This window comes from Hyalella azteca, unplaced genomic scaffold (genome assembly GCF_000764305.2).
Source record: "Hyalella azteca isolate HAZT.00-mixed unplaced genomic scaffold, Hazt_2.0.2 contig7133, whole genome shotgun sequence".
In the NCBI taxonomy this organism is placed as follows: domain Eukaryota; kingdom Metazoa; phylum Arthropoda; class Malacostraca; order Amphipoda; family Hyalellidae; genus Hyalella; species Hyalella azteca.
The window spans coordinates 62,193-87,255 of record NW_025937263.1 but is presented as its reverse complement, the minus strand read 5'-3'; the positions used below and the strand labels follow the sequence as shown (position 1 = coordinate 87,255).

General features: G+C 38.5%; 2 protein-coding genes and 1 non-coding gene across 5 annotated transcripts in view; 2 read left to right on the top strand and 1 right to left on the bottom strand.

The window, feature by feature from the left end:
* Positions 1-25,063, top strand: part of LOC108679228 (calcium/calmodulin-dependent protein kinase type 1) — a 76,167-nt gene that overhangs the window by 4,911 nt on the left and 46,193 nt on the right. For all 3 annotated transcript variants that reach the window (XM_018167828.2, XM_018167826.2, XM_047881138.1), the window contains exon 2: positions 7,813-7,951. In XM_018167828.2, coding sequence (XP_018023317.1) covers positions 7,824-7,951 — 128 coding nt within the window. In that variant the 5' untranslated portion in view covers positions 7,813-7,823. The remainder of the gene's footprint in view (positions 1-7,812; positions 7,952-25,063) is intronic.
* Positions 2,481-2,553, top strand: Trnar-ccu. Its single transcript has one exon. It is a non-coding gene; the product is annotated as a tRNA-Arg (tRNA).
* On the bottom strand, positions 3,032-3,610 carry LOC108679218 (fibulin-2-like). Its single transcript, XM_018167817.1, has one exon. It carries the CDS (start codon positions 3,608-3,610, stop codon positions 3,032-3,034), a length of 579 nt encoding a protein of 192 aa, XP_018023306.1.

Sequence of the window (25,063 nt, the reverse complement as noted above, 5' to 3'; positions counted from 1 at the left end):
TAGTTATTAACCTGTGAATTGTTGATTATTCTGCTAATCAAATATGTTTTGGCGAACACGCGAGCTCTTGTGATTAACGACGCATTCAATGTGGTGTGTGGAGAAACACGTTCATAATGCGATAATGTTCTTAATTGTTCATTGTTGCTTCTAACAATGCAACGTACGAATAATATGCTATGCCTACTTTTTAATTGTGCTATTCGTATGAGCCAAGTTATTTTTGTGCATTAATTGGACGTACACGGATGCTTAGCATGGATTTGAACGCATGTCTGCGTGGCCGACATAAGCTAACCCAGGAGTAAACAAAACAATTTTTGCTCCCTCTTATAACCAAAGTTACGTGGCTTGTGTTTTCTTGTTGCGCTTGTGCCGAGAATTTGAAATGAACTTGACCTGAAGCTACCGATGCTTGTGTTGCGAAGCAAGACAGAGGGCACATTTTTCTTTGGATGGATTGATGTACATTAACAGTCGTATCCAAGTTGACGATTTAGCCATTCGATTGGGGTTTTAGTGTCAGGTTTATAAAGTATGACGCGTGTTTTTTATAGTAAAAGTGCTGTGTTGCGTATGGAATTGCATTCATGTATATATAGTCTGTTGTTCTTGGCTGACGAAGTCGTGAATGTTCCTCTTGCATCGACTGTAAAGTCACTTGATATATTGCCGTTCAGGAAATGAATTGATAAATGTTTCAAAATACTTTCTGAGGAAAGCGCTTTTTTCACCTAGAATTGTTGTTCCATTGCGTGAATAAAACAATAAATGGTGATAAATCCCAGAAGTGTTACCCACAAAGACTAGTTCGGCATCAAAATCTCCTTGTGTTTGGTCTCTTATGTGTTTTTCGTTTTGTGCCGCACGTCTTTCATCTACAAATTTTTCTTCGAAAGTTACGTTGTAAACGAATTTCAAACGAAAACTTTATATGAAATGTTCTTCTATTTTACTGTCAGTTCATAAGCTTGTTACCACGTATGCAGGCATGCTCTCCTTGTTAACGGATTCATCAACCGTAATAAATGCTGTTCCTGTACCCGAGGTATAGGGTTACGGCTTGGAGAAAAGGGGTTAAAATGAAGCGAGGATTTCCTGCCTAAAATACGAATTTTTAAATACTTCTAAAAGGTGAACCTATTTTCATATTTATCTAGAGTGTGGCTTCCGACAGTTTCAGTCACGTTGCATGCCAATTATAATGAACCAATCCGGTATCTAGTTATATTAATACTGCACATCAATAATTAAACATATTATATTTAAGTTAAGAATTAATAATAATGGAACAAATTATTCCGTTGTATGTACGCTTTATATGAATAATGATGAAAAATATTATCTAGTTATATATCCGTTGAGAATGAACAACAATGAAACTAATTATTTACTTATGTTCACGCTGCGTATGGATAATAACCTATCATATTCCTTGTTATTGCCGTGGGCAAATTCGTTTGCTGGCCCTTTGCCTGTTTGTGTGTGTATGTGTGTGTGTGTGTGTGTGTGTGTGTGTGTGTGTGCGTGTTAGTTTGTTTCTATTGATGTCGGTGTTTACTTGCATCGACCTGTAGTCCTGACATTCATGCCGGCATTCATCACTTGGCCAGGACGTGAACACTCAGCTGGTTATCAGTGCTGTTGTGTTGACCTACCGACGCCAACAGACTTTTTTCTCCACAACGAAGGGGTTTCGCGGCTACGCATTCATGTCGGGGCTTCTGCATATGGTGCTGCCCATATAGCCCGACGGTTGGCTGGAGGAATGAAGAATTAATGGCTGGCCCTCTGAAGAATGAATGGATAATGTTGTTCAAACAGTGGTAAAATTTCTGCATGTAATTATTATAGGTCCTTTTGCCTGGCTAAACTGGGTCAAGATGACTCGTACAAGGTTAAAAGAAATAACTCAGTACGGTACTCACTGTAGTGAGTGCCAGAGAGCGCATTTTCTCGTAGACGAAAACATGAAGTCACGGACGGACAGTCAGACGGACAGACAGACAGACGGACGGACAGTCAGACGGACAGACAGACAGACGGACGGACATGGCGAGCACAATAGTGCATTTTTTTCATAAATGAGAAAATGCGCTAAAAATGTCTCTGTTGTTGGTGTGAGATCATATGTTAAATTTGACATCGTTGGCATTACGGGATGTTCTTATGCTAGTTACACGTCAAGTTGTTGAAACTTGTGTTAATTGTCTTTTAGATTGCGAACGATTGAGAGTTCATAACCTGATTGATGCGTTGATAAATCATACATTATAGTTTGAATGAAAACCTTACTGATGCGTAACAAATGAGTAATGAGTATAATGTTACTCATGTATTGTAATTTTAAAAGTTTCTGTTTTTAAAAAGTAACGAGTAATATCAACTAATGATTATATGAGAAATATTAGTAAATTATTGTTTTTCTCAATATACTATTTCGCTGAGTCGGCAGGATGCATTACGCCTGCAGTTATGTCGCCTCCGTGGCCTAATGGATAAGGCATTGGCCTCCTAAGCCAGGGATTGCGGGTTCGAGTCCCGCCGGAGGTTGTCTTTTTATTACAGTTATCGAACATCCAATAGTGCGCAATGCATTTTCTGTGAATTCAAGGTCATTCAGAAGAGTCTCCAGTCGAATGTGATAGAAATTCGTGTCGTACATCGATCTTGATGAATTCTAATCTCGTAATTAACTCATAACATTAAATAACATAAAATTTTTACTGTGTTGTGGTCACCACCGCGTGTACGCAAGCAGTTTTACGCTCCCGCGTGTACGCAAGCAGTTTACGCTCCCGCGTGTACGCGAGCAGTTTTACGTTCCCGCGTGTATATACGCAAGCAGTAATTTACGCTCCCGCGTGTACGCGAGCAGTTTACGCTCCCATGTCTACGCAAGCAGTTTTACGTTACCGCGCGTACGCAAGCTTTTTAGTGCTCCCACACATTTGTCAGTTATTCAGTGTTCCTTGCAAGTGTTCGTTGACTTGTGAAGCTAAAGTTCACAGACCTACAAGGAACACTCATCCTAACGAGGGCTCGCGCAAAAACAACTTTGATGGCAAACGTCAACACGTTTGTTGTCATCACAATCATCGCTGGCCTTCCTTGCCGTGCAGTGTTTGTCATCCACGCAGTGTTTGTCATCCATGCAGCGTTTGCCACCCATGCAGCGTTTGCCATCCATGCAGCGTTTGCCACCCATGCAGCGTTTGCCATCCATGCAGCGTTTGCCATCCATGCAGCGTTTGCCATCCACGCAGCGTTTGCCATCCATGCAGCGTTTGCCATCCATGCAGCGTTTGCCATCCATGCAGCGTTTGCCATCCATGCAGTGTTTGCCATCCATGCAGCGTTTGCCATGCATCCATATGCAGTGTTTGCCATCCATGCAGCGTTTGCCATCCATGCAGTGTTTGCCATCCATGCAGTGTCTGCCATCCATGCAGCGTTTGTCATCCATGCAGCGTTTGTCATCCATGCAGCGTTTGCCATCCATGCAGTGTTTGTCATCCATGCAGCGTTTGTCATCCATGCAGCGTTTGCCATCCATGCAGCGTTTGCCATCCATGCAGCATTTGTCATCCATGCAGCGTTTGTCATCCATTTTGCGTTGTCATCCGTACTTTTTCATCCGATGTGTAATTTTTTTTACACTGTGAAAATAGTTAATTATAATGGGTGGTAATAAGGTTTTCCTTGGTTAATTAGGTATGGAAAGTTAGGTAAATTGTGTGTGAACACCATTTATCCCGAAAGATTTTCATTGTATCAGGAGGAAAGAAGATGGATTGAAAGTACTTTCGTGATAGAAAATCTTTTGTAAATGATTGAACAATTTTTAACTAGAAATTCCTCTATTGCCTTGGCTGTGGAGAACGTGCTGAGCAACATTTTATCTAGAAAAATAGTTGATGCTATAGCAAATAAATTAATGTTGACTTGTCAACTTGCAGAATCCGTTAAATTTCCAGTATTTACAGCTCACCCCCAAAAAATAAACATCATATATAGCTAGCAAAATTTTGTAGGGCAGAAAAACATCGCTTTTTAGCGCATTTTCTCATTTATGGGAAAAAATGCACTATTGTGCTCGCCAAGTCCGTCTGTCTGTCTGTCCGTCCGTCCGTCTGTTCGTCCGTCCGTGACCTCAAGTTTTCGTCGACGAGAAAATGCGCTCTCTGTCACTCTCTGCAGTGAGTACTGAGTTATATTTTTTGTAAAAAAATCTCGTTGATTTTTCTCAATGCATCTCTTCTTGCTGTGTGGAGCAAGCCTGGCTTGAGGTTCCATGCAGCTCGCTAAATAGAAGGGCTGGCATTGCCTTGCCAGCCGTGTCCGCTCTATTAACCTTGCTCAATACGTCGGCTGAACAATGTTATACTCGCCCTTGAATTACAAACTTACGAGGCTGAAAGAATCCTCGTCGAATTAATCACCGGTTTTATGGTCTTGCAATGGAGTCTGATTAATACTGACGGGGCTGCGTGGTGCGACTACAGAGATCTCCTGCGTTGGGTTTCGGTTTCTGGTCAATTTAAATGTTGATGCTTGACGATATTACTGCAATTTTTGATTAACTTTATTATTTTGAATAGAATTTTCATTAGGTATTATGCTGCATAATGTGGCAAAAACAATTTTTTTCGTTCTATCGCTTAACCAAGGCCATCTTTTAAAATTGTTTCATCAACGAATCTTTTGACCTTCCATCTGCACCTGTAATATAATCCCACTCCTCAAACACTTGTGGCATTATCTCTGGCATCAAACACTTGTGGCATACTTTCTTTATGACTGCCACCAGGCAGTTGCAGTAGCTGCAGCGTCATACAATCATGGTCTGCTCGGTGCTCACTCAACCGAGTCTGCCTATTAAATAAGTTGAGGTCGGTGGGATTGTGCACTAACTGCGGCTATTGCCTATTGGATCGCAACCGCTCTTATGCAGACGGGACTTGAAATTAGCAGGTGCGAGTTTTGTGTCCATCTTACTTCTACCGTCAAGCTAATCCGTCATTAATATAAGTTTATCATCACAGAATTAGTCATATTTTTTCTATTGGAATAAGTTTTAGTTTAATAAAAGTTGATTTCTTTCGAGTGCTGGGGCTACAGCACTTATAATCCTGAATTGTATTCCTATATTACAATAGGGAGATTAGATCACGTCGAAATAATACAGTGACTTCATGTATTTTGCATGGTGCTTATTTTCGTGGCTCCTATATAGAACGACTACGCTTGAGTAACTCTAAGATGCAAGGCAATTGCATAATTTAGATTTCATTTTGTTTGCCCATTTGAAGCTTGAATTAACTAATTTCCAGCCGGAAGCATAAGTTCTCACCTTTGGGAGAGCCGTTTTCCATGTAACTACAATACAAGATGCAGCTTTGTTCTTTTTCGACATTATAAAGCCAAATAAAATTCAGCGGCCTCAAGTCTTTCATCATTCAATATTAATATTCTCTATTTTAATCTAAACGTGTCATAAGGAGGCTCATCATCTCGGTACAAAATTGTGCTTCAAAGGATATGAAGGTATGAATATGCAATTCAAAGTATATGCAATTTTTACGAATGGATACGCAATTTAATTTCGAAGTTGCATATTACACTACCTTATCTTAAATTGCTTAGAAATCATGCAGCGTTACAAGTCGAGCGACCAGATGTAACACCTGCGATTGCTGAGCTGACCTCATCCAGATCGAGGGCTGTCCCGACTGTCCAGAGATTATAGCTCGTCCAGTCACGCGCTGGATATTAACTTGATTATTCGGAGCAGTGCATGCATGATATACCGAACTGCAAATGACGGAGGCGATATGTAGGGAAACTCGGTTAAATTCGCGACGTCCTTGACCTGGATTTTCGTGAGGCTGTGAATGCAGTTAAACATTTATACGTTTCGTAGTTACAGATGCAGAAATATGTGTGCATGGAACTCACATTTTTTCTGTTTTCATCTTCCAATAAACACAAAAAGCGTTCAAATGGAGTTCTATGAATTCACTATCGAAATCTCAACGATGAATTTAGAGGGAATTATTCAACGAAACTCCGTATTAATAATTTTTTGGCGAATGAATCTTTTGGCGGGTATATTAATTGTTAACTTAAATGTAGGAAAGAGGAAAAACTGTCACTTTAGTGAAAGTTAACCACTCATTGGCATTGGCCTAAAGCAGGCAGACGTCGTGAAGCCTACATATATAAGCTTAATTTTTTTAGTGCTTATTTCATCAGTACGTTTTTTCGGGAAATTGTGCTCAAGGCTTCTTTGATTCCATAGGTTTGTTCTCATTATGGGAATTAATTAAATTGTTCATTTTACTCTGGTCTTTGTATGTTTAGGGCATTAAGAGGTTTGAATGTAGGCCGTGAATTATTAGTTTAGCTTCAATATTAACACGTTTGTTTGTAGACGTGATCAGCCCCGTTTAAAAATTTCATCTCGCTATATGAGACGATTGCTGATTATGAAATCGTTCATAAAAATGTATAGTTTTGCCTTCTTTTGCAGTTTCAATGCTTGGTTCACAGAGGTTCCGAAATACAGAATACTACCCTTAATGTCTTAAACTGTTCTTAAAAAAAAAATAAGTTGCGTCGTCAGTTTTATATACGTACCAACACATCAATTATATCGTCCACCGCATGAAACATCAGTTATTGCGCAAGATGTATGACGCATCAGTTACTCAGTTAGTTGCACGGCACATCAGTTATACCGACAGTTGCTTGGTGCATCAGCAGTTACACCGACAGTTGCTCGGTGCATCAGTTACACCGACAGTTGCACGGCACATCAGTTATACCGTTTAGTGTAGCCTTGACACAGCTATTTGTCCTCTCTGGAGAAGCACATCTCTTATCGCAGGGCTCGGGCTTCCTTTGTATGTATCTTATCGGAGAACTTTTATGCTGCTGCTGCCGGCCGTTTTATCTATTATTCCTAGTGCTGCACTTGCAATTGTTATTAGTGCTGATATCTCCTGCTGCTGACAGTTTTATCTAGTGTGGCAAGTGCTGAATGAAAACTTGCGAGTGCTTTCAGTGCTGTAAGCGACGCTGGTATATCTACTACTGCTAGAACTGATCATGAGCTGAGTGCTTAATTCTGATCATTATTACTCGACACTGTTACTTTAGTTCTATTTATTAATAAACCAGCAGTTATTTTTTGCTTGAATCAACGTTGAACCAACCGCCGTTCATGACGTTTGAATAATTTTGAATACTAGTTCAGAAAGAAAATTGAAGAAACGACATGCTTGCAACGTCGTGTTGACGTTGCAGTACAACATTTAATTGACGTTACTTGTACAATGTTGTTTCAACAGTAAAAACACGACGTTTAAATTTCATTGATATCTTGGCTTTGAAAAGTTAATCGACTATTTCAATGTGAATTGATGCACGACGGAATTACATTATTTTTGTTTCACCGTCCCTCCTCCCCACATTATATGAGCCTCGCATTACAAGTAACTACATTTCGAAAAAGCGCGATCTATATATATAGGTCCCTATAATTAAACCTCGTCTCTAGGACAATAATATTAACTGTTCTAAATCTAACAGTGATTGCTGGTGTTATTCGAACCACTGTGGTATACAGTGTAGGCATAAACAGCTAATATAAGGCTCGCCTTACTTGGATTTCTTCACTCAATTTGCTGAGCCGCTCGACTCTAGAGTTGCGTTGACAATTGATAAAATATACTGCAACAGGAAGACCCGTATCCTGATTTCGGTGTGGTAATCCTCTGTGTTTACATGATTTGTATTTTTTGTTGACAGGCTGACGAGGTATGCCACTCTTCGGCTCGAAGAAGGATAAAGAAGCGGCATCGTCCAAGCGATCAACCAAGAAGGAAGAGAAAGAACAGAAAACGCCCACCATGCAGGATAAATACATTCTCAAGGACCTCCTCGGAACGTGAGTTTTGATCCATTTTTATTGCATTCATGTGAGGTGTTGGAAATCATACTTAAAAAACCGCGAGTGAAGCAGGCTCGCGGAAACTCCGATTGCGATAGTCGTGTTTATTGTGTGCATTTAATATTCAAATAGAAGTGTCATCGTTTCTGTTATTCATTCTAATTTAGTTGTTCCCAGACCTCTCACATCTTTTCTCAATTTTATCATGCCACGATAAGCACTTTCCTCTTTACGAAAATGATGTTAACATTGATTTGTATTTGTGGCTAAATTGAAACCCGGGAGATATTTAATGTTTAGCCCCCATCATCACAGGTAAATTATACGTGTATATATGTATATAGTGCTTTTTGGGCTTGTCCGACTCTTCCTTCCTTTATGAGCACAGATAGGCTCTCAATCACGATGAAGAATAAAACGAATGGGAATTAAAAGACTCAAAATTTCCTATTTAAAGAGTACGTAATTAATCAAGTTCTGACGAGGAGAATGCTCCTTATTTCCGTCATAATAGATTTTCGCATAGATATTGCGTCGGAATCACAGTAAATACGTGTTGCGGATGCTACTGAAATGCTTGTTAAAGGCGAAAATCTGTCATCCGAATGAGATTAATTTTCGTGGTTTTGGGATATACATACTAAAGATTTAGTAGCGGTTTCATTCAAAATGGTGAATCGCATTTAATTACAATTATAATAATTATTCACAATGTGTTTAATATTGCGAGCAAGGAATAGTTTCCACGTTTTTTCAATGTTCAAGTCTCTTCTCGCTTAATTGATTAGACGTTCAAATTACCGATGAATCTATCACACAAGCTTGCTATGAAACTCGACATCCTTGGCTTTCATTTAATTTTTTCCTTCCACTACTTTACTCGTTCTTGATAAATGTCATCAAAGACGGGCCTTAACCGTACCAAGACGGCTATCCGTAATACAAAACCAATGCAATCTTCTAAAAACAGGATGGTGACGACTTTCAGGCTTCAAAGAAGCGAATGCTACAGCTTCTGCTTAGTCCGAATAGTTTAATTTTGCGTTTTCCATCAGCTCAAGCTCTCTATATATTTGACCCCGCCTGGCTCGACGCTATTTGATTTGCCGACACCAAAGCTGTCATGAAACAGCGCTTATATAGGCGTTATTGACGACTCGACCGATAACGCCCGAAAATCCTGAGAGCTGAATGAATCTATATTTATTATGTGTTCGTTTATCTTTATTCTGGTTATCACGATGCAATATTTTGAACTGTAAATCAGTTAAGGACATTAATACATACGGATTCTCTTTAAAGAAGTGAATATTTCGTGTAACTCACTTACTAGTATCTGACTGCGCTTCGTTTGATTGTGTTTCTTTTTTACTCCAGGATTTTCTATTCCAAGCAAACCATGCATCATACGATACAGTATTATTTGGTTTACTAAGGTGCGCGCTATTTTTGGTAACTTACAGCATCAAAATGTCTTTTATGTCGGTAGATGCATTGCAAAACGGCCTGTAACACATCATTCCTTATCCTAATCCTTTGCCAGGTAAGAAGCATAAGACACGTCCAATGAACCTATAATAAGCACTTGCTATCGCGCCAAATACAAGACTCTCATTGAACAATTTCTCACCGATAACTTGCATCCATTTCTGCAGGAAGGTTCGATCCCTGGCTGGAGGTAATATCCGTCCATCGACAGGCTATGCGCTCGACCGCATTTCCCTCCGGATATCAGAATCTATTACTTTCAGCACCAGATTAAAATTTCGTCGTTTTCTAATCCTAAATTCGCAGCACGGGAGCTCCACAATTTCACCGAAATTCATAGTGAATTCTTTTCCCAACCACTTTGGATTTCGAAATAAATATCAACGACGAATAATATTTCGGAGTGAGACACAAATTTTCTTTAATATCTCTTGGGTTGGCGGCAAGAACGTTTATTTTACTGGCATAAGTGGAGCCTGGAGGCCGCGGGCAAAGGCTCTGGCTCAGCGAACTTCTCTGGAATATCAACTGTTCTGCCGCACTCAACTCTGACCTTTGATACTGCTCTTCAAGCCTCTCTTTGCCCCTTCATTCCCCTCCGCGTTACTCCATGCCCCTCTACATGCCAACTTCATTTCACTCTTCATGCCACCTCCATGTCACTCTCCATGCCACTTTCATGTCACTCCATCACCATGCCACCTCCATGCTTCTCTATATCCCCTCTCCATTTCAACTTCATTCCTCTCTCAATGTCTGCGTATTCTACTTAACGTATTCTACTCAAGCATGCTCCTCATCCCTCCGCGTCCCACTATGTCCCTTCCACGCGCCCTAAACTCGTTTATTTTCTGTCCCTCCATTTCTTGCACTTCAACTTCATCCCGCAGCACCATCGCCTCAATCTACTGGCTCTCTCCATTCGCTCAACGCCTTTCATCTGCTGCTCGCTTCTCTTCATCAGGGCGCAATTCCTCTACATTTGCTGCCTCACTCCCTTTTCACGTTTCATTTTCCTGCTCTTCCACTCTCTTCTGGTCACGACTGCCATTTATCTCCTGCTCTCTCCCTTTTTTGGTGACCACTCCTTATCACTCCTTGCTACTCTCCCTCCTCTGGTTACCATTCCTTTTCACTCCCTTCCACTCTCCCTACTTTAACCGCCACTCATTTTCATCCCCTGCCACTCTCCCTATTTTGATCACCACTCCTTTTCATTCCCTGCCACTCTCCCTCCTCTGGTCTTCACTCATTTTTTATCCCTGCCACCAAACCTCTCCAAAGTACTTGCTACATTTCATCTCCCTCCTTATGTGCAACCCCTGGACAGCTGTATAATTTTTATATTCATCACCGTTTACGGTGTAGCAGTCCCTCCTCTCGGCAACAGGTCGTTTTCCGCTGATTCCCAACCAATAATTAATATAAACCAGTGTGATGTTTGCATACTAACCCAAGAATATCGTTTAATGAAACACAATTCCTTTAGGTTACGATATAAGATAATATGTGCTTGCCTCTTGCATGTGAAAGTTGCATTTGGACATCAGAGAGGACAAGATAATCTCGCAGGCAAGCGAGGTGATGCCGTCACAGCAGCCGTAGCCTCGAGCATCGCTGCGTGCGTGGAACCCTGGCTTATTTTCAAAAAATTGCAGCACTGCAATTTCGCGCTTCGTTAAATTTTCGCCCAGTTTTGTTGACGTGACGTGATAGATTACGCGTGTGTGTGGGCACTCGCTGCTAAATTGCTCATATATTTCCTCGTGTAGATGCCCGTGGACTGGAAAATTCTGTATACTTTTATAGTTACTAGCTAAATTAATTACGCCCGGGAAAACCTATTTTAGTGTCGATATGTTCATAAGTGATCCTCCATAAGAGCGCCCTTATTACCGATGGCAATGTCAAGTATATGGTTTATTTTGAAGACGCATTACAAAAATACAATATTTATGTTTATGAATTGTCGGCGATATCATACTCAAAATTACGTGTTTTTACCAATTATTAAATTACGTTTGATAATATTTGCAAATTGTATGCCAGTATATCAAGCTCATCACTGTCTCCTTGCATATGGCGGTACAAATGTTTATGTTTATGAAGAAGAGGTCAAGCTCCCTCCAGGGATGGTCGGGTAAAGGTTGCTCGCTTATGCTGGCCGTGAGCTCGTGTTGCCTGGCGATCAGCTGCCGCATTAGAGGGATTGTCTCCGCCTCGCTTCGCCCGTGAATTTCCTGGCATCGTCTCCCTAAAATAGCAATTTTTTGGTAGCAGGAACTTGATGTTGCAGCCTACTAATTGTGCAGTTACTCCTGTGTAATTATATTTACACATTTTCGAATAACATGAATACCAAAGAATGAAATTTTTAAGCAATTCCAACTTGAAAATTCGATTAATCTTTGTACGAAAACCGTAGTTAAATGTCACGAAGAATTTTAAGAAATAGCAAATCATTTAACTAGTGAAGGCTGCATGTCCATGCACTTTACTTTTGTTTAGGGTTGCACGTGGCAATGCAGATTAAAATGTTAGACCTTGACTTATCCCAGTCAAAATATTGCCGTTATTCAATATATAGCACGCGAATTCAACGGGTTGTAGTTTTTGCAGAAGGTTTAGATTATACCTTTGTATCTCTTGAAGATGTTTTCGGCAAAATAACTAAAACTTGCTCCGTAATAAACTCCATCGAATTCAAGTCCGGGAATTATACCGACTTGATGATTCTTGCAGTGACGGTGGACGTACAGAGGCCTATAGTGTTGTTCGCTAGGTGAACATCCTGCTGTTGTTCGCTAGGCGAACAGCCTAGTGTTGTTCGCTCGGCGAATATCCTAGCGTTGTTCGCTAGGCGAACATCCTAGTGTTGTTCGTTAGGCGAACATCCTAGTGTTGTTCGCTAGGCGAAAATGCTAGTGTTGTTCGCTAGGCGAACATCCTAGTGTTGTTTTCTAGGCGAATATCCTAGTGTTGTTCGCTAGGCGAACAGCCTAGTGAAGAACACCCCAGCCCTCGGTAATTACATGACCAGTCGAGTTGATTATTCTGGCAGCTGATGGTGGGGCGTGCAGAGATGAGGAAGTCCGTAATGAGATTGTGAAGAATTAGACGCAATCAAGCAATTAGGAGCCCGTCTCGCTAATTGGAAGAACAAAGCAACTGACACGATATTTCTTGTGGGGCCTTAACTGAACCCTCGCATCACAAGGAAAACAGGTGGTGACTTGGGTGTGATGAGGGTGGTGAAGTGTCGTGTTGTTTGAGGTATACTGTTGTGTGGGATGATGGCTTGTGTGTGATGATGATGTTTAAGGGCACTGTTGTGAGGGTGGAAAGTGGTGTTGACGCTGTTTACTTCTGTGAGATGAGAGAGGTCAAGACTGCGAGAGGTGGTGGGTAGAAGTGCAGTCTCGACATTATTGTCAATAACAATTGCCCGAGTATTGGTGCATGCTATACATTTTTTATCCACTATAATCCTCGGTTGGCCAACATAAGAACGCTCTGTAAAATCAGCCGACACCTGCTCCTTGATTCCGACGTCTCATCCTAGCCTCTCCTATACGTCCTAATTTCCCCATATTTACTCTCCTTTTTGGAACCCAACTTTTTGAAGTTACAATTCAATTTAGTTTTTTTTCTCGATTCAATGCTGTGATTAATTTTACACAATGCTTTTTATTTTATAGACAAAATAATGCATTTTTTCATTGGTTGAGAGTACTCGCAGTTAGCAACGCAGCTCTCATGTCAAGGCTTACAATTGCCGTACATTTTTTTTTAGTTATTGAAAGGATTCTGGCACCTGAAATTCCTAGTCTTGTAATTTTGTAAAGATATATGTATATTTTGAATCTTTAAAGTTTAATTTGCGCAAATCTAATCCCAGGCAGAAATGTTTCCTTCTATGAAATTTAACAAGTACATGTAATTGCTAACTGCTGCACAATAGTATCTATATATTTTTCAAGCTTGTAATTTAATCGAGTTCCGCATGCGGAAGCTGTGACAAACGTGTGGAATTTTCTAGCTCGCGCTCTAGTGAGCTTAGCGTTTCCGAGCGAGCGAGTTAGTGGATCAGAGTCTCTCTTGGCTTTAGCGACTTGTCGCATAGTTTGCAAGTCGTTATTTTTTTACTTCCAGTCTTTCATTTACATTGCTCCTATAATGGTAACGACATGTACTCGTATTAGAAAAACAAAATTTGAAAGTACAATATCCAAAAATTAAACTATACGTGTATATTGTATAAGATGTAGTATATATAATTTTGAGAAGTGTGAATAAAGATGAATATTTTTTATTGTAATTCAAAGCAATTTGCGATTATAGACGCGGATACTTCATCCATCATTCTTGTATTTGCTATTGTTTGTGAGTTTTGAACATTTTTAGAATTTCGTAGAATTGTTCCCAATCGTGTTTAGCCGAGCCATCTTGAATTGACGCGGATTGTACCCACGCTACAGTTGTTTTGTGTTGCTACCTCATGTCAAGTTTAACCACATCTCCAGAGAGTGGATTCTTTGGAAGTATTTTCTAAAACTTTCTGGATTAGCATTTTGATTCCAGTCTTGAATTCCCTATGAATGGACCTGTTTCATATGGTTACGTGTAAATTCTTGTGGCGTGATGGAATTTTTTGTTATGATTTACATAGAGAAAATGTCGCTCAGAGCCATTTAGTGTGACAGGGAGGCTGATTCCGGTTATGTTTAGCGACATATTTCTCTGAAGTATCTTTTACGATCTCAGTCAGTCCCTAGACATTTTTCTGCTCGAGAACTAGAATCGAGCTCTCTAGATCTGGTTGTAATTAAGATAAGCTATCTCTGTGATATTTAAGTGCACTCGTCCCAATCAGATCCCTAGTAAGTCACTTTATTTTCATTCTCGCGATCACCGAGCTCTCGGGCAACTAATTCATTGTGTTCACAGAAGCGGACAGATTCCATCCCTTCGAGAACTTCGCAGCGCTCAAAAGATCCCTAACTTGAAACCAAAAAATCCTTCATCAAACTTTCCTGTTTGATGAAATTTAAGAGATACTCTCCTCGTGTACCGCATTCAATCGACTCCTCTGATGGCCAGGTCTCAATATTAAGACCTTTTTCTTGACATCAAATACAAGCTCGACTGTATTTGACGGCCAAACTTTTCTTGCCTGTCAAGTCATTTATTGGCTCGACAACTTCGTATTTATGGACAGACGCGAGACGTTGCGTTTAGGATCTTGAAAGAAGTCTGTAACTTTCCGGTCGAGTGTGCAGTAATATGCAAGCTTATGAATCTCTAACTTCGGGAATTGAATAGGCCGGAAATAGTTTGAATATTCATGCTTGAAAGACATGCGTATATATGATTTTTTTCACAGATAATACTAGAAATTCATCTTTCATCAATAACATGAGTAGACTTCTTGAAAATTTTAGCTTATTGACAGTGCGAAATGTTAAGAATGCAGTGGGAACGAATTCAGTAGTTTACGATCGCTACTCCTGTAAATATACGTTTTAAGAACAGTAAAGGATCTTCCTCAAGACTTCACTCGTGTTTCAAGTACAATAGGACATGAATTGGCTTGCCTTTTCATACTTACCTCTGTCTTAGTTCAGCAGCTAGGGTAACCAGAACTAAGCAAGCTCTTGTTTGCCTTTGTATTGCTGGGCCTCGAGATCGATGGCTGCAAGTCCTCCTTTCGCTCCACTGCTTCACCACCTACAGCGATGTTTCCATCCTTGTAGATATTAAAGACTCGAGTGCTCCTATACGGACTTCACTGCACTAGCTTTCTGCACAAGTTGTGAGGTAAAAACCTTCCGACTCGAAAAACCTTGAAGTGCGAGATGGGAACTTTATTTCTAAATTTACACGAACTTGTTCAGGTTATAAATTTGGTATTTACGTAAAAATTGTATAAGACTCCGCATTGTGTTGAATCACAAGCGCACGGAAAAATGGCTATCATGTCGACTGCTCCATCGAGGCCTGTTTGATGGACGTGCTTGTGCTCTTCAAATTATTATGCAAATTATTATTGAAGTGAATTATTTAAAAAATAAATTATTAATAATAATTTAATGACGCATCCACTGGCAAGTCCAGTGCACTTTCGTGTCGACAGATTCCCTTCTGACTTGCATGTGTAGCGAATTGACGCATGCGGATAAAACTAAAACAAATGATTTTTCAAGTTAATTTAGTCCGTTGTGGCCGAATATGTGTTGACAAAGTTTAAATTTAGAATGATTTGAGTACGTTAAAAATCCGCGCTTCAAATACTACTTCTTTGATAGCCACGCACGTCGTTACGTGCGTAATAATAATTAATAGAGTAGTAATTATATATACGCGCGCTGCTCCGTCAACAATTAAAATTGATGTCATCAAGTTGAATATGAGAGTTGGTTGTTACACTGGCAAGTAACTTTACCCTGGTACAGCAAGTAACTTTACCCTGGTACAGCAAGTAACTTTACCCTGGTACAGCAAGTAACTTTACCCTGGTACAGCAAGTAACCTTACCCTAGTACAGCAAGTAACTTTACCCTGGTACAGCAAGTAACTTTACCCTGGTACAGCAAGTAACCTTACCCTGGTACAGCAAGTAACCTTACCCTAGTACAGCACGTCGCCCGGTGCTAGCTTGTAGTATCGATCACGCTCGTCGCTGTCACTGCTGCTCCAGCCTGCCTAGACTGTACGACAACTGCAGCCTGGCGCTGACTGACGTACGAAAATCATCCACACTTCACCTTTCGCTTTAATTATGCAAGTTTCTTGGAAAGGGTGTGGGTGTTAGCAGTTGGTTTGCCTTGTTTACTTCACTCCCCACAAGATGGCTTTTCTAAGCCCTAAAAGTTACGAAACAAATTTAAAATCGGTTTGTTTAAGCAAGGAGAGATTCCATAGCGTTAATATTACTCGTGACTTGTTAGGTGAAATTCGAGTATTTGGCCATTTTCATTTATGCCTACATTATATTTTGTTGGCACTTGTTCCAATGATCCTAGTTTTCCAAGCTGTTGACACACGACACTATTCAGAAAGTCTAGCTTGTTTCTTTAACTCAAGCAACTTGATGCTAAACATATCAAAAGGATTTCTTAGTTTTTTATGGAAATATCGTTTAGTGTGCGACTTGCCTTCGTTTCAGTCTTGAGATGTGAACTTACAATCGAGGCGTAATTTTGACATTGCAGTTATTAAGTGAAAGTAACGGCGTCATATTTGTTAATAATATAATAATTAATAATAATTAATTTCAAGCTGCAAAATAATCAAGAATAATTTCAAGCTGCAAAATTATTCATTGCCGGTCGGCAAAGGTTGCGGTGCAGATGAATGCACAGCTGATGAGCAGCTATAGGTGGCAGCCGTAATGGTCCTTAATTTAACAGCTTTTATATAGGATTGATTGATTGATTGATTTGATTGATTTTTATTCACAAAGGAGCTCTAGTTACAACTCAAAAGAGAAAAAGAAAAACATTTATAAAATAATAGAGACATCCAAGTGAATGCCCATAAGCAGATAAGCTTCGCAGGCAACAAAGGTGATTTAAAACTCTATTCCAATGATAAGTCAAAGAAGTTAAGAGCAACAGAAAGTTTCTAAGTTAAACACATACAAGGAAAAAACCTCAAGAAAACTGATAACAGGATGTCACTAAAATTAAGCGTAACAAAGCAATATCAATATAACAGTGATTAAAAACGGGTAAAAACTTGAAATATTGAGTCAAAAATATTCAGAACCTGCATGACAAACGAAGTCGAATTAATACTGGTCAAGAATAAATTTACGGAATTTCGTTTTTAAAAGTAATTTGGGACAATCTTTTTTTAAAATCTTCATGCAATTCATTAAAATATTTGACGCAGTTAAAAACAGTACCGCTTTTTTCTACTTCCAGACGAACCGCTGGCAAGTTAAATCCTACGCCCCTGGTATTATGGGAATGTTGAGGGACGAGCGAGGCGAAGGCAGACTCAAAAAGACGATCATCATGGAAAAGTGCCCTATGCATGAATTTTGAAAGCTCAAATTTGTACATATCGTCGAGTTTCAAGATTTTAGACTGCTTATATAATACGCTAGTGCGAGTCAAAGGAATATTATTGACATCATACTTAACCCTAAGCATGGAACGCAATTGTTTATTAACTAGCGTAATGACCCTCTTCTTTGTATTAAAAGGTACACCCCCCCCCCTCCAGATTACCAAAGTGTATGCTAGTTTAGAAACAGACAATGCGTAGAAAAGAGTTTTTAACGAAGTAAAAGGTAGGACGCTCGACAATGCACGCAAAACTCCGTGGGCTTTACTCAGCCCCTGACAGACGTAGTTGATATGCTTATTGAAGGAAATCTTGTTGTCGAGGATTAAACCAAGATATCGAAATTCGTCGACCCATTGTAAAATTGTGCCATTAAAGGTTATATCACGTAGGACGAAAACGGGTCTAAGAGTAAAAAGCATCAACTTAGTCTTGTCAGTGTGAGCTACTAGCTTGTTATCTAAAAGCCATCTCGACAAATGCGCAGTCAGTTCCGATATGTTATCGCACACTTCGTCGAAGGAACTTCTCGAGACATAAAACACTGCGTCGTCGGCAAAAAGTTTGCAGTTCACATTAAGAGATGAAGCAATGTCATTAATAAAAATAGTAAAGAAAAGAGGTCCCAGTACAGAGCCTTAATTGTGGCACACCTATATTGATTGGTTTTATGGGTGAATTGAACTCGTTTAACATTTAATAGTAGTTTAGGAGTAATAGGACCTTTAATAAATCCGCTTTTTAGAGCAAAGTTCTTATACAATTCATTTAACAATCGATGTCCGCTCCCTTGGATGTCCACTTCTTCGTCGCCACGTCAAAATGACGGGTAATTTATATTTTTCGATATTATTCTTTTTAGTTTAATTTTCAATGTATTGAAAAATATGATTTTGTTTGCTCCACACGAGTTACCCTAGCTGTTCGTGGCGAGTGTTCAACACATCTTGATGAATTTTCTCATTTCCTCGTTCAGGTATTGATAAGATATCGAGCTCATTACTGTCAACGTTCTTTTTCACTAAGCTGCTCGACGTTAAAAAAAAGAGGACTTTTCGCACTTTCTTGAGCTTTATTCAGAGTAATTTTACCTTCTTCGCGTCGTTTCCATTGTTTAGCCTCTTACTCCTACCTTTCACCCTATATTTAAAATGAAATTGAAATATAGTAATATCTACTATTTTCATTAATTTTTCACTTTGTTGCTCTTATCCCCCATAGTTTCCATATCTCCTTGTTTTGTGCGCGCAATCTTGGTCGTAATCTCGTGAGCGTGGTCGGTTTTTCCACCGCAGGCGAGGCGGAGGATGTCAGTGGCACTACTCGTCTCCCGCGACGTGACCGCGGCGCCGCGCATGCATCTTCATTTCAGCTCGAAAATGGAAATTTCCTCTCTAGAATGGCTAAGCTTTTAGAAGTAAATGCGTGACTTGCGTTAAAAAATACGTGACTTGCGTGGGGGAATGCATGACTTGCGTGAAAAAATGCGTGACTTCATGAAAGAATGCATGACTTGCATCAATAAGTGCATGATTTGCATTAAAAAATACTCGACTTCATGGAAAAATGCATGAGTTGCATGGAAGAATGCGTCTCCTGCATGAAAGAATGTATAACAATTACATGAAAGAATGTAGGAGTTGCATGAAAAAATGTACGACTTTCATGAAGGAATGTGCGACTTGTATGAAAGAATGTATGACAGTAAGTACAAAATTAATTGCGAACGAGAATTTGATATGTGGTTTTTATCTCTGCTGCGAGGCGAAAAATATAACGGTAAAAACTACTTTGTTGAATTCTGTGCCGCATATCTTCGCCTAGGATGAATTTTGACTTAATTTAGGTGCATAATAATATGCGTTTAAAAATTTATTTTTAACGACAACACTTCCAAAGAATCCAGTGTCTCGGATGTTACGCATTTACACTGAATTTCTAAAATTATTCTCATATATAAAGAAATACCTTTTAATTTTTATTATATATAAACAAATTCAAAATTATTTATTCTGTCAATTGATTAATGTATTGTCTCCGACTTAACGCAAGTGTGCAAAATTTCAGATCGATTGAAGAGGTAGAAGTGTGTTAATATCGATTATAAGATTTGTAGCAGACAGACAAACAAACAACAAGAAGTGAAGTTTTAAAGAGAAGTGTTGTAATAATATATGTTTAAAAATTACTTTTTAAAGACAACACTTCTAAAGAATCCAGTGTCTCCAATGTTAGAGATGTACAATGAATTTCTCATTTTATTTTCGAGAATTAAACAAATTTCAATTTTTTCAACATATAAATTTTTTTTCAAAATTATTTATTCTGTCAATTGATTCGTGCATTGCCTCCGACTTTACAGCTAGAAGTGTGCAAAATTTCAGATCAGTTGTACAGGTAAAAATGTATCAAATATCAGTTATAAGATTTGTAGCTGACAAAATTTTTTTTCTATTTTTTCAATATTGAAAAAAAGTTTATTTTTAAAATCATTTATTTTCTCATTTGATTCTTGCATTGTCTCAACTTTACGCAAGTGTGCAAAATTTCAGATCAATAGGATAAGTACAAGTGTGTTAAATTTCGATTATAAGATTTGTAGCAGACAGATAGACAGACAGACAGAGAGACCGACAGAAGTTAAAGAGAAGTGTTGTAAAAAAGGTCAACTTTTTACAACACTTCTCATTAATTCACTTCTTGTTTGTTTGTCTGTCTACTACAAATCTTCTCATCGATACTTAACACACTTCTACCTCTTTAATCGATCTTAAATATGAACACTTGCGTAAAGTCGGAGAGAATGCATGAATCAATTGACAGAATAAATAATTTTTAACATTAATTTTTTCTAATATTAAAATAAGATTAAAATTTTTTTTTGTTAGTATATGAAAATAAAATTAGAAATTCATTGCACATAAGTAACATCTGTGACACTGGATCCTTTAGAAGTGTTGTAAAAAGTAATTTTTAAATGTATACTATTTTATCTTTCGTAAACAGTTGCACATGGCTCAAACTTTCCAAGGCATGCCCCAATTTCTTTAAAAGATAAATTTGTCATTTTGGTGCCGATTCTTTGCTCACTTTATTGAGTTTTATTATTAAAATCATTGCGTTGCATCTTCATCGAATCTCACGAGTGTATCATCGTGAGATTCGTCTCTGAATTTCGTAGCCTATAATCTCTACTTGAACGAAAAAAATTCGTTGCCCGAAAACTTTTTATAAGCAACAGAATTCAAGATCTCTTCTATAACGTGGATATTACAAGCTGGTGCTGGTTGAATTTTGCCATGCATGATATATTGTATATAAGCAGGTCGCTATACAGTTCTTTGCGGTTATTTTGCCTGTTAACCATTGTAATTACCTCGAGGAGATCGTCAACTTTGCCCGCTAAACATGTGATCACGAATTTTATGTTAGTTCAAAAGGCTGGAAAATACTAAGCGCATTTAGTCTTTTTAGTGAACCTTCCCAGTGGCTGCTCCATATTTTTTTTAAATGCATGCAAAGCTAAAATCATTCCATCACACAACATATTCATAAACATATTTTGAATCACCTCCGATTTGACTTCGCACATCAATTGTTTTTAGTTGTTATTGTTGCATGATCCAACACAAAGGTACGCTGGTTGCATCAGTGCTGGTTATATTTGTGATTATTATGTGCGTGTAAATTCAGTGGTGCTTAAATATTTGTCGTGAACTTAGTGAGATACATGTTCTTTATTTATTTGTATATATTGTGCGATTTCATATTTAATGTTTAGTCAATTATTGCTAGTTCTAAATTTGGGTTTGTTTTTTAATTACAGAAAGGTCCTGAATCTTGAATCCAAAATTAGAGCTCGAAGTTCTGTCAAGATCACAAGAGATAAGAAAAAAACGATCAATATTTTTGTATTCATAATTTCATAATTTCATCATTATTATATTTGTTATTGTTTTTCTTGATAATTTTCATATTTTCCTACTTTACGATCATTAGTTTATATAGTGCTTGGGGTTCCCGTAGGTTTTGTTTCCTCATTTATTGGATACGATAAGGGACGGAATGAGAACACGTAAAAAATACACACAAATTAACTACTAAGTTACAAAGGATCTGAGCTAAAGATTCGCTATTAAGATGACCTTTGTCAATAATTTCTTCGAAACTCTAAAATAAACATCTTCCGAAGCGAACCTGAACTTTGCGGATACTAATCCCCCAATTGATGGCATTCATAAATAAATGAGGCAATGGTACTGAAAATAACTCATCCTATTACCTGGAAGGAACTATTGGCTTGTTTTTTTTTTTTAAATCATCCTATTGTTCATACCTTAAATATTCAACATCAGGGCGATCGTAGCGAGCACGCAGTTTTATTTACATACCTATAGCAGAAACATGACGTTGAAACAACGTTGATATAAGGTTGAAATGTTGATCAAGAAAAATTAAACGTTAAATCAACGTCGAAATCTGACCACCACTTGTATTCTTCTTCGTCCCTGGCGACGACTGATCTGCTTCTATAATGACGAGCCTGAGGCTATATACGTTGCTATACCATGACTGAGGACTCCATTGAAAAACTCGGGAAGTTTCTTCCGCTGCCTTGGTTCTTAAGAAATAATAAATCGGGTTATGTGAAGAAGACATCTTTCTTCGATGTGTAGCTTAACGGTGTTATTTGTGTGGAATTACTGGCAAATCAGCATGTAAACCTTGCATGGTGAATTGTAAATCGTGCATCTCCGAGTGTATATGGCTTAAATAGCGGCGTAAGTAGATAACTTATATAAAGGAGTGAAGTTGTTCAGCATGCACAGAGTGTAAAGCTTACAAATCAGACTGAATAGATTGCATAACAAACCTTTTTTTACACTGTTTGCGCGTGTTCTATTCAAGTGCATATATAGTTGGTGTGTAATTAAAGAAGGTAGCTTGAATAAAATTGATTTTGTGTATGAAGAATATGGCCTTTTTCATTAAGGAAAAATCGTACGTAGGGACGGTGATTGGACCATTAAATATCATTGCACTTTCAACGATCTTTTTTCCGTTATATTTTCTCTTTTAGTTGCTGAACTATCAAAGAAATTAAAAATTTGGATGCCATTTGCATTTGTTTCAAGTCTTTAATATGGTATTTCGCTGAACGATACTCGTTACATCACATTCTGTAGACGTTCTTTTAATGCTTTCAATGAATTATTTTGCACGATTTATATTTTATATGACAACCGAGACCTTGGGGGAACGCCGCACCCATCATCCATTTTATGGAGCCTGCATAAAATGCTCTCCTTTTATGTTGCGTAGTAAAAGCCTTCCCTTGTACACCACAGCCTGGCTTGCCCGCAGGTGTCAGTGCCCGAGTGTCTATTCCTGTTTACTTGAGTACATAACATATTGGGAAGAAAATTATACGGCGTATGACAAACACCACTTTGTTCGATTCGGAAGAGTTTTATTGATGTGCTTCGGTGAAAAGTTTTCTGATTTCCATCGGTTCTACAACCTCAAATTCTGTTGTGTTTAACTTCTTTAAATTTTCGTTAGTTTTGACTTTATTTTACTCCGAGCTGAATTTATTTCAATAGTTTTTGGACTCCATTTACTAATTCATGTTTTTAATTCGAGTGCTTTTAATTTTACTACGTTACCAAATATTTTTTCTGCTTTCACTTCTATACTAAGACTAATTCACCGTCGTGCTGTTTCCTCAGTAGATGCATTAGCATCAATACCTTAAAATAATAATTTGAAGGCATTAAATAAATTTAAGGCAAAATAAATTATTTGTATAATGCCATTAATATAAAATCAAGGCATTAAATTGGCAACAATCAGCCAGCCGTCGTTGCGGTCACTAGCGCTCGCTGCAGTCGATGCATGGCTTTCCGATGTTATTTTCGAGCATTCATTTGTCTTAGTTGGTCGTTAATATTTCAACGTCCGCGGGAAAAATTCCGCCATTTATAAAAATCCTAGTTTACGCGTGAAACTAAAGTAAAACAATTGCGTCATCGAATTTGGGTTGTTAACAGCAAATGACTGAACAGTTTAAATGAAGCGAAGCTAAATGAATAAATCTTTGAAGAATGTAAGACAAATACGATTTAGTATTTACAGGCATTTCGATCATGCTCAATCATGGCTCCTAGTATTTACGGTCATTTGATCATCCTAATTTAAGGCTCCTAATATTTAAGGTCATTTGATCATGCTAATTTATGGCTCCTAATATTTACGGACATCTGATCACGCTAATTTATGGCTCCTAGTATTTACGGTCATTTGATCATGCTAATTTATGGCTCCTAATATTTACGGTCATCTGATCACGCTAATTTATGGCTCCTAGTATTTACGGTCATTTGATCATACTAATTTATGGCTCTTAGTATTTACGGTCATTTCTCTTTGGCTTAGAATTGATTGTTCAGGCTATGACATCTATAAGCATGGTGGTAGATGCTCGTTTGTGCTCACCAAATGGATATGAATTATTCTACTCCAACGAATTACTCAATCCTCCGGATGCCAGGCATAATTTAGAAGTAAAAAACAGAATCGTTTATATCTCTTTGTTATTGAAGTAGCATATATAATCATTCAAACCTATCATAATGAAAGTCATCGTTTTGATTGTGGTGATGAGCGTGGTATATACAGTGATGGGCGCACTATATATAGTAATGAACATGTAATATATAGTGATGGACATGGCATATATAGTGATGGACATGGCATAAATAGTGATGAACATGGCATATATAGTGATGAACATGGCATATATAGTGACGAACATGATATATATATATACTATGATGAACATGGTACTTTACGTCTCGTGGTGTCAGGCTATATATGACTCGCTTCCTTCACTCGTGATCAAAATACTCGGTTGCATGTGTCGGACGGCCCGACACAAATTATCTTCATACTAACAACCTCGTATCTTGTTTCTGTGTGTCTGCAGTGCGTCCAAGAAAGGCATAGTGTAATTCTACGATATGTAAATTGTATGCTAAGTTTTGCCGTGCTCCATTAACGCTGTCACATTTTTTTATTTATAATTATATAGCGTCAATGCCCCGCGTTGAAACTCCTATATATCGCTGACGCTTCAAGAAAAAGTTTCTTCGATACTTCATCTTGATGTTCCGATGGTTTTCGCGCCTAACAATTTATCTGGTGATGGCAACTGATGATGGAATGTCTAATAAATTTTGTCTGACACTTTCATTGAAATTGAAGTATGCATGGCGAGTTTCTCGAGTGTGTTATTGGTACCTCCCATTAATTTATTCAGGTAAACATTGACAGCTTTGCCATTGTCAAAAGTTCATGTGTTGTTCGCTGTCACTAATTATCAGAGCTGGGCAGCGCTACTTGGAAATGTAGCGGCGCTACCGCTACCGCTACATGCTCTAAATGTAGCGGGCGCTACCGCTACCGCTACACCCACTAGATTGTAACGGGCGCTACCGCTACCGCTACAGTAAAATGTAGCGCGCTACATTAGCCGCTACAATGGCCAAAATT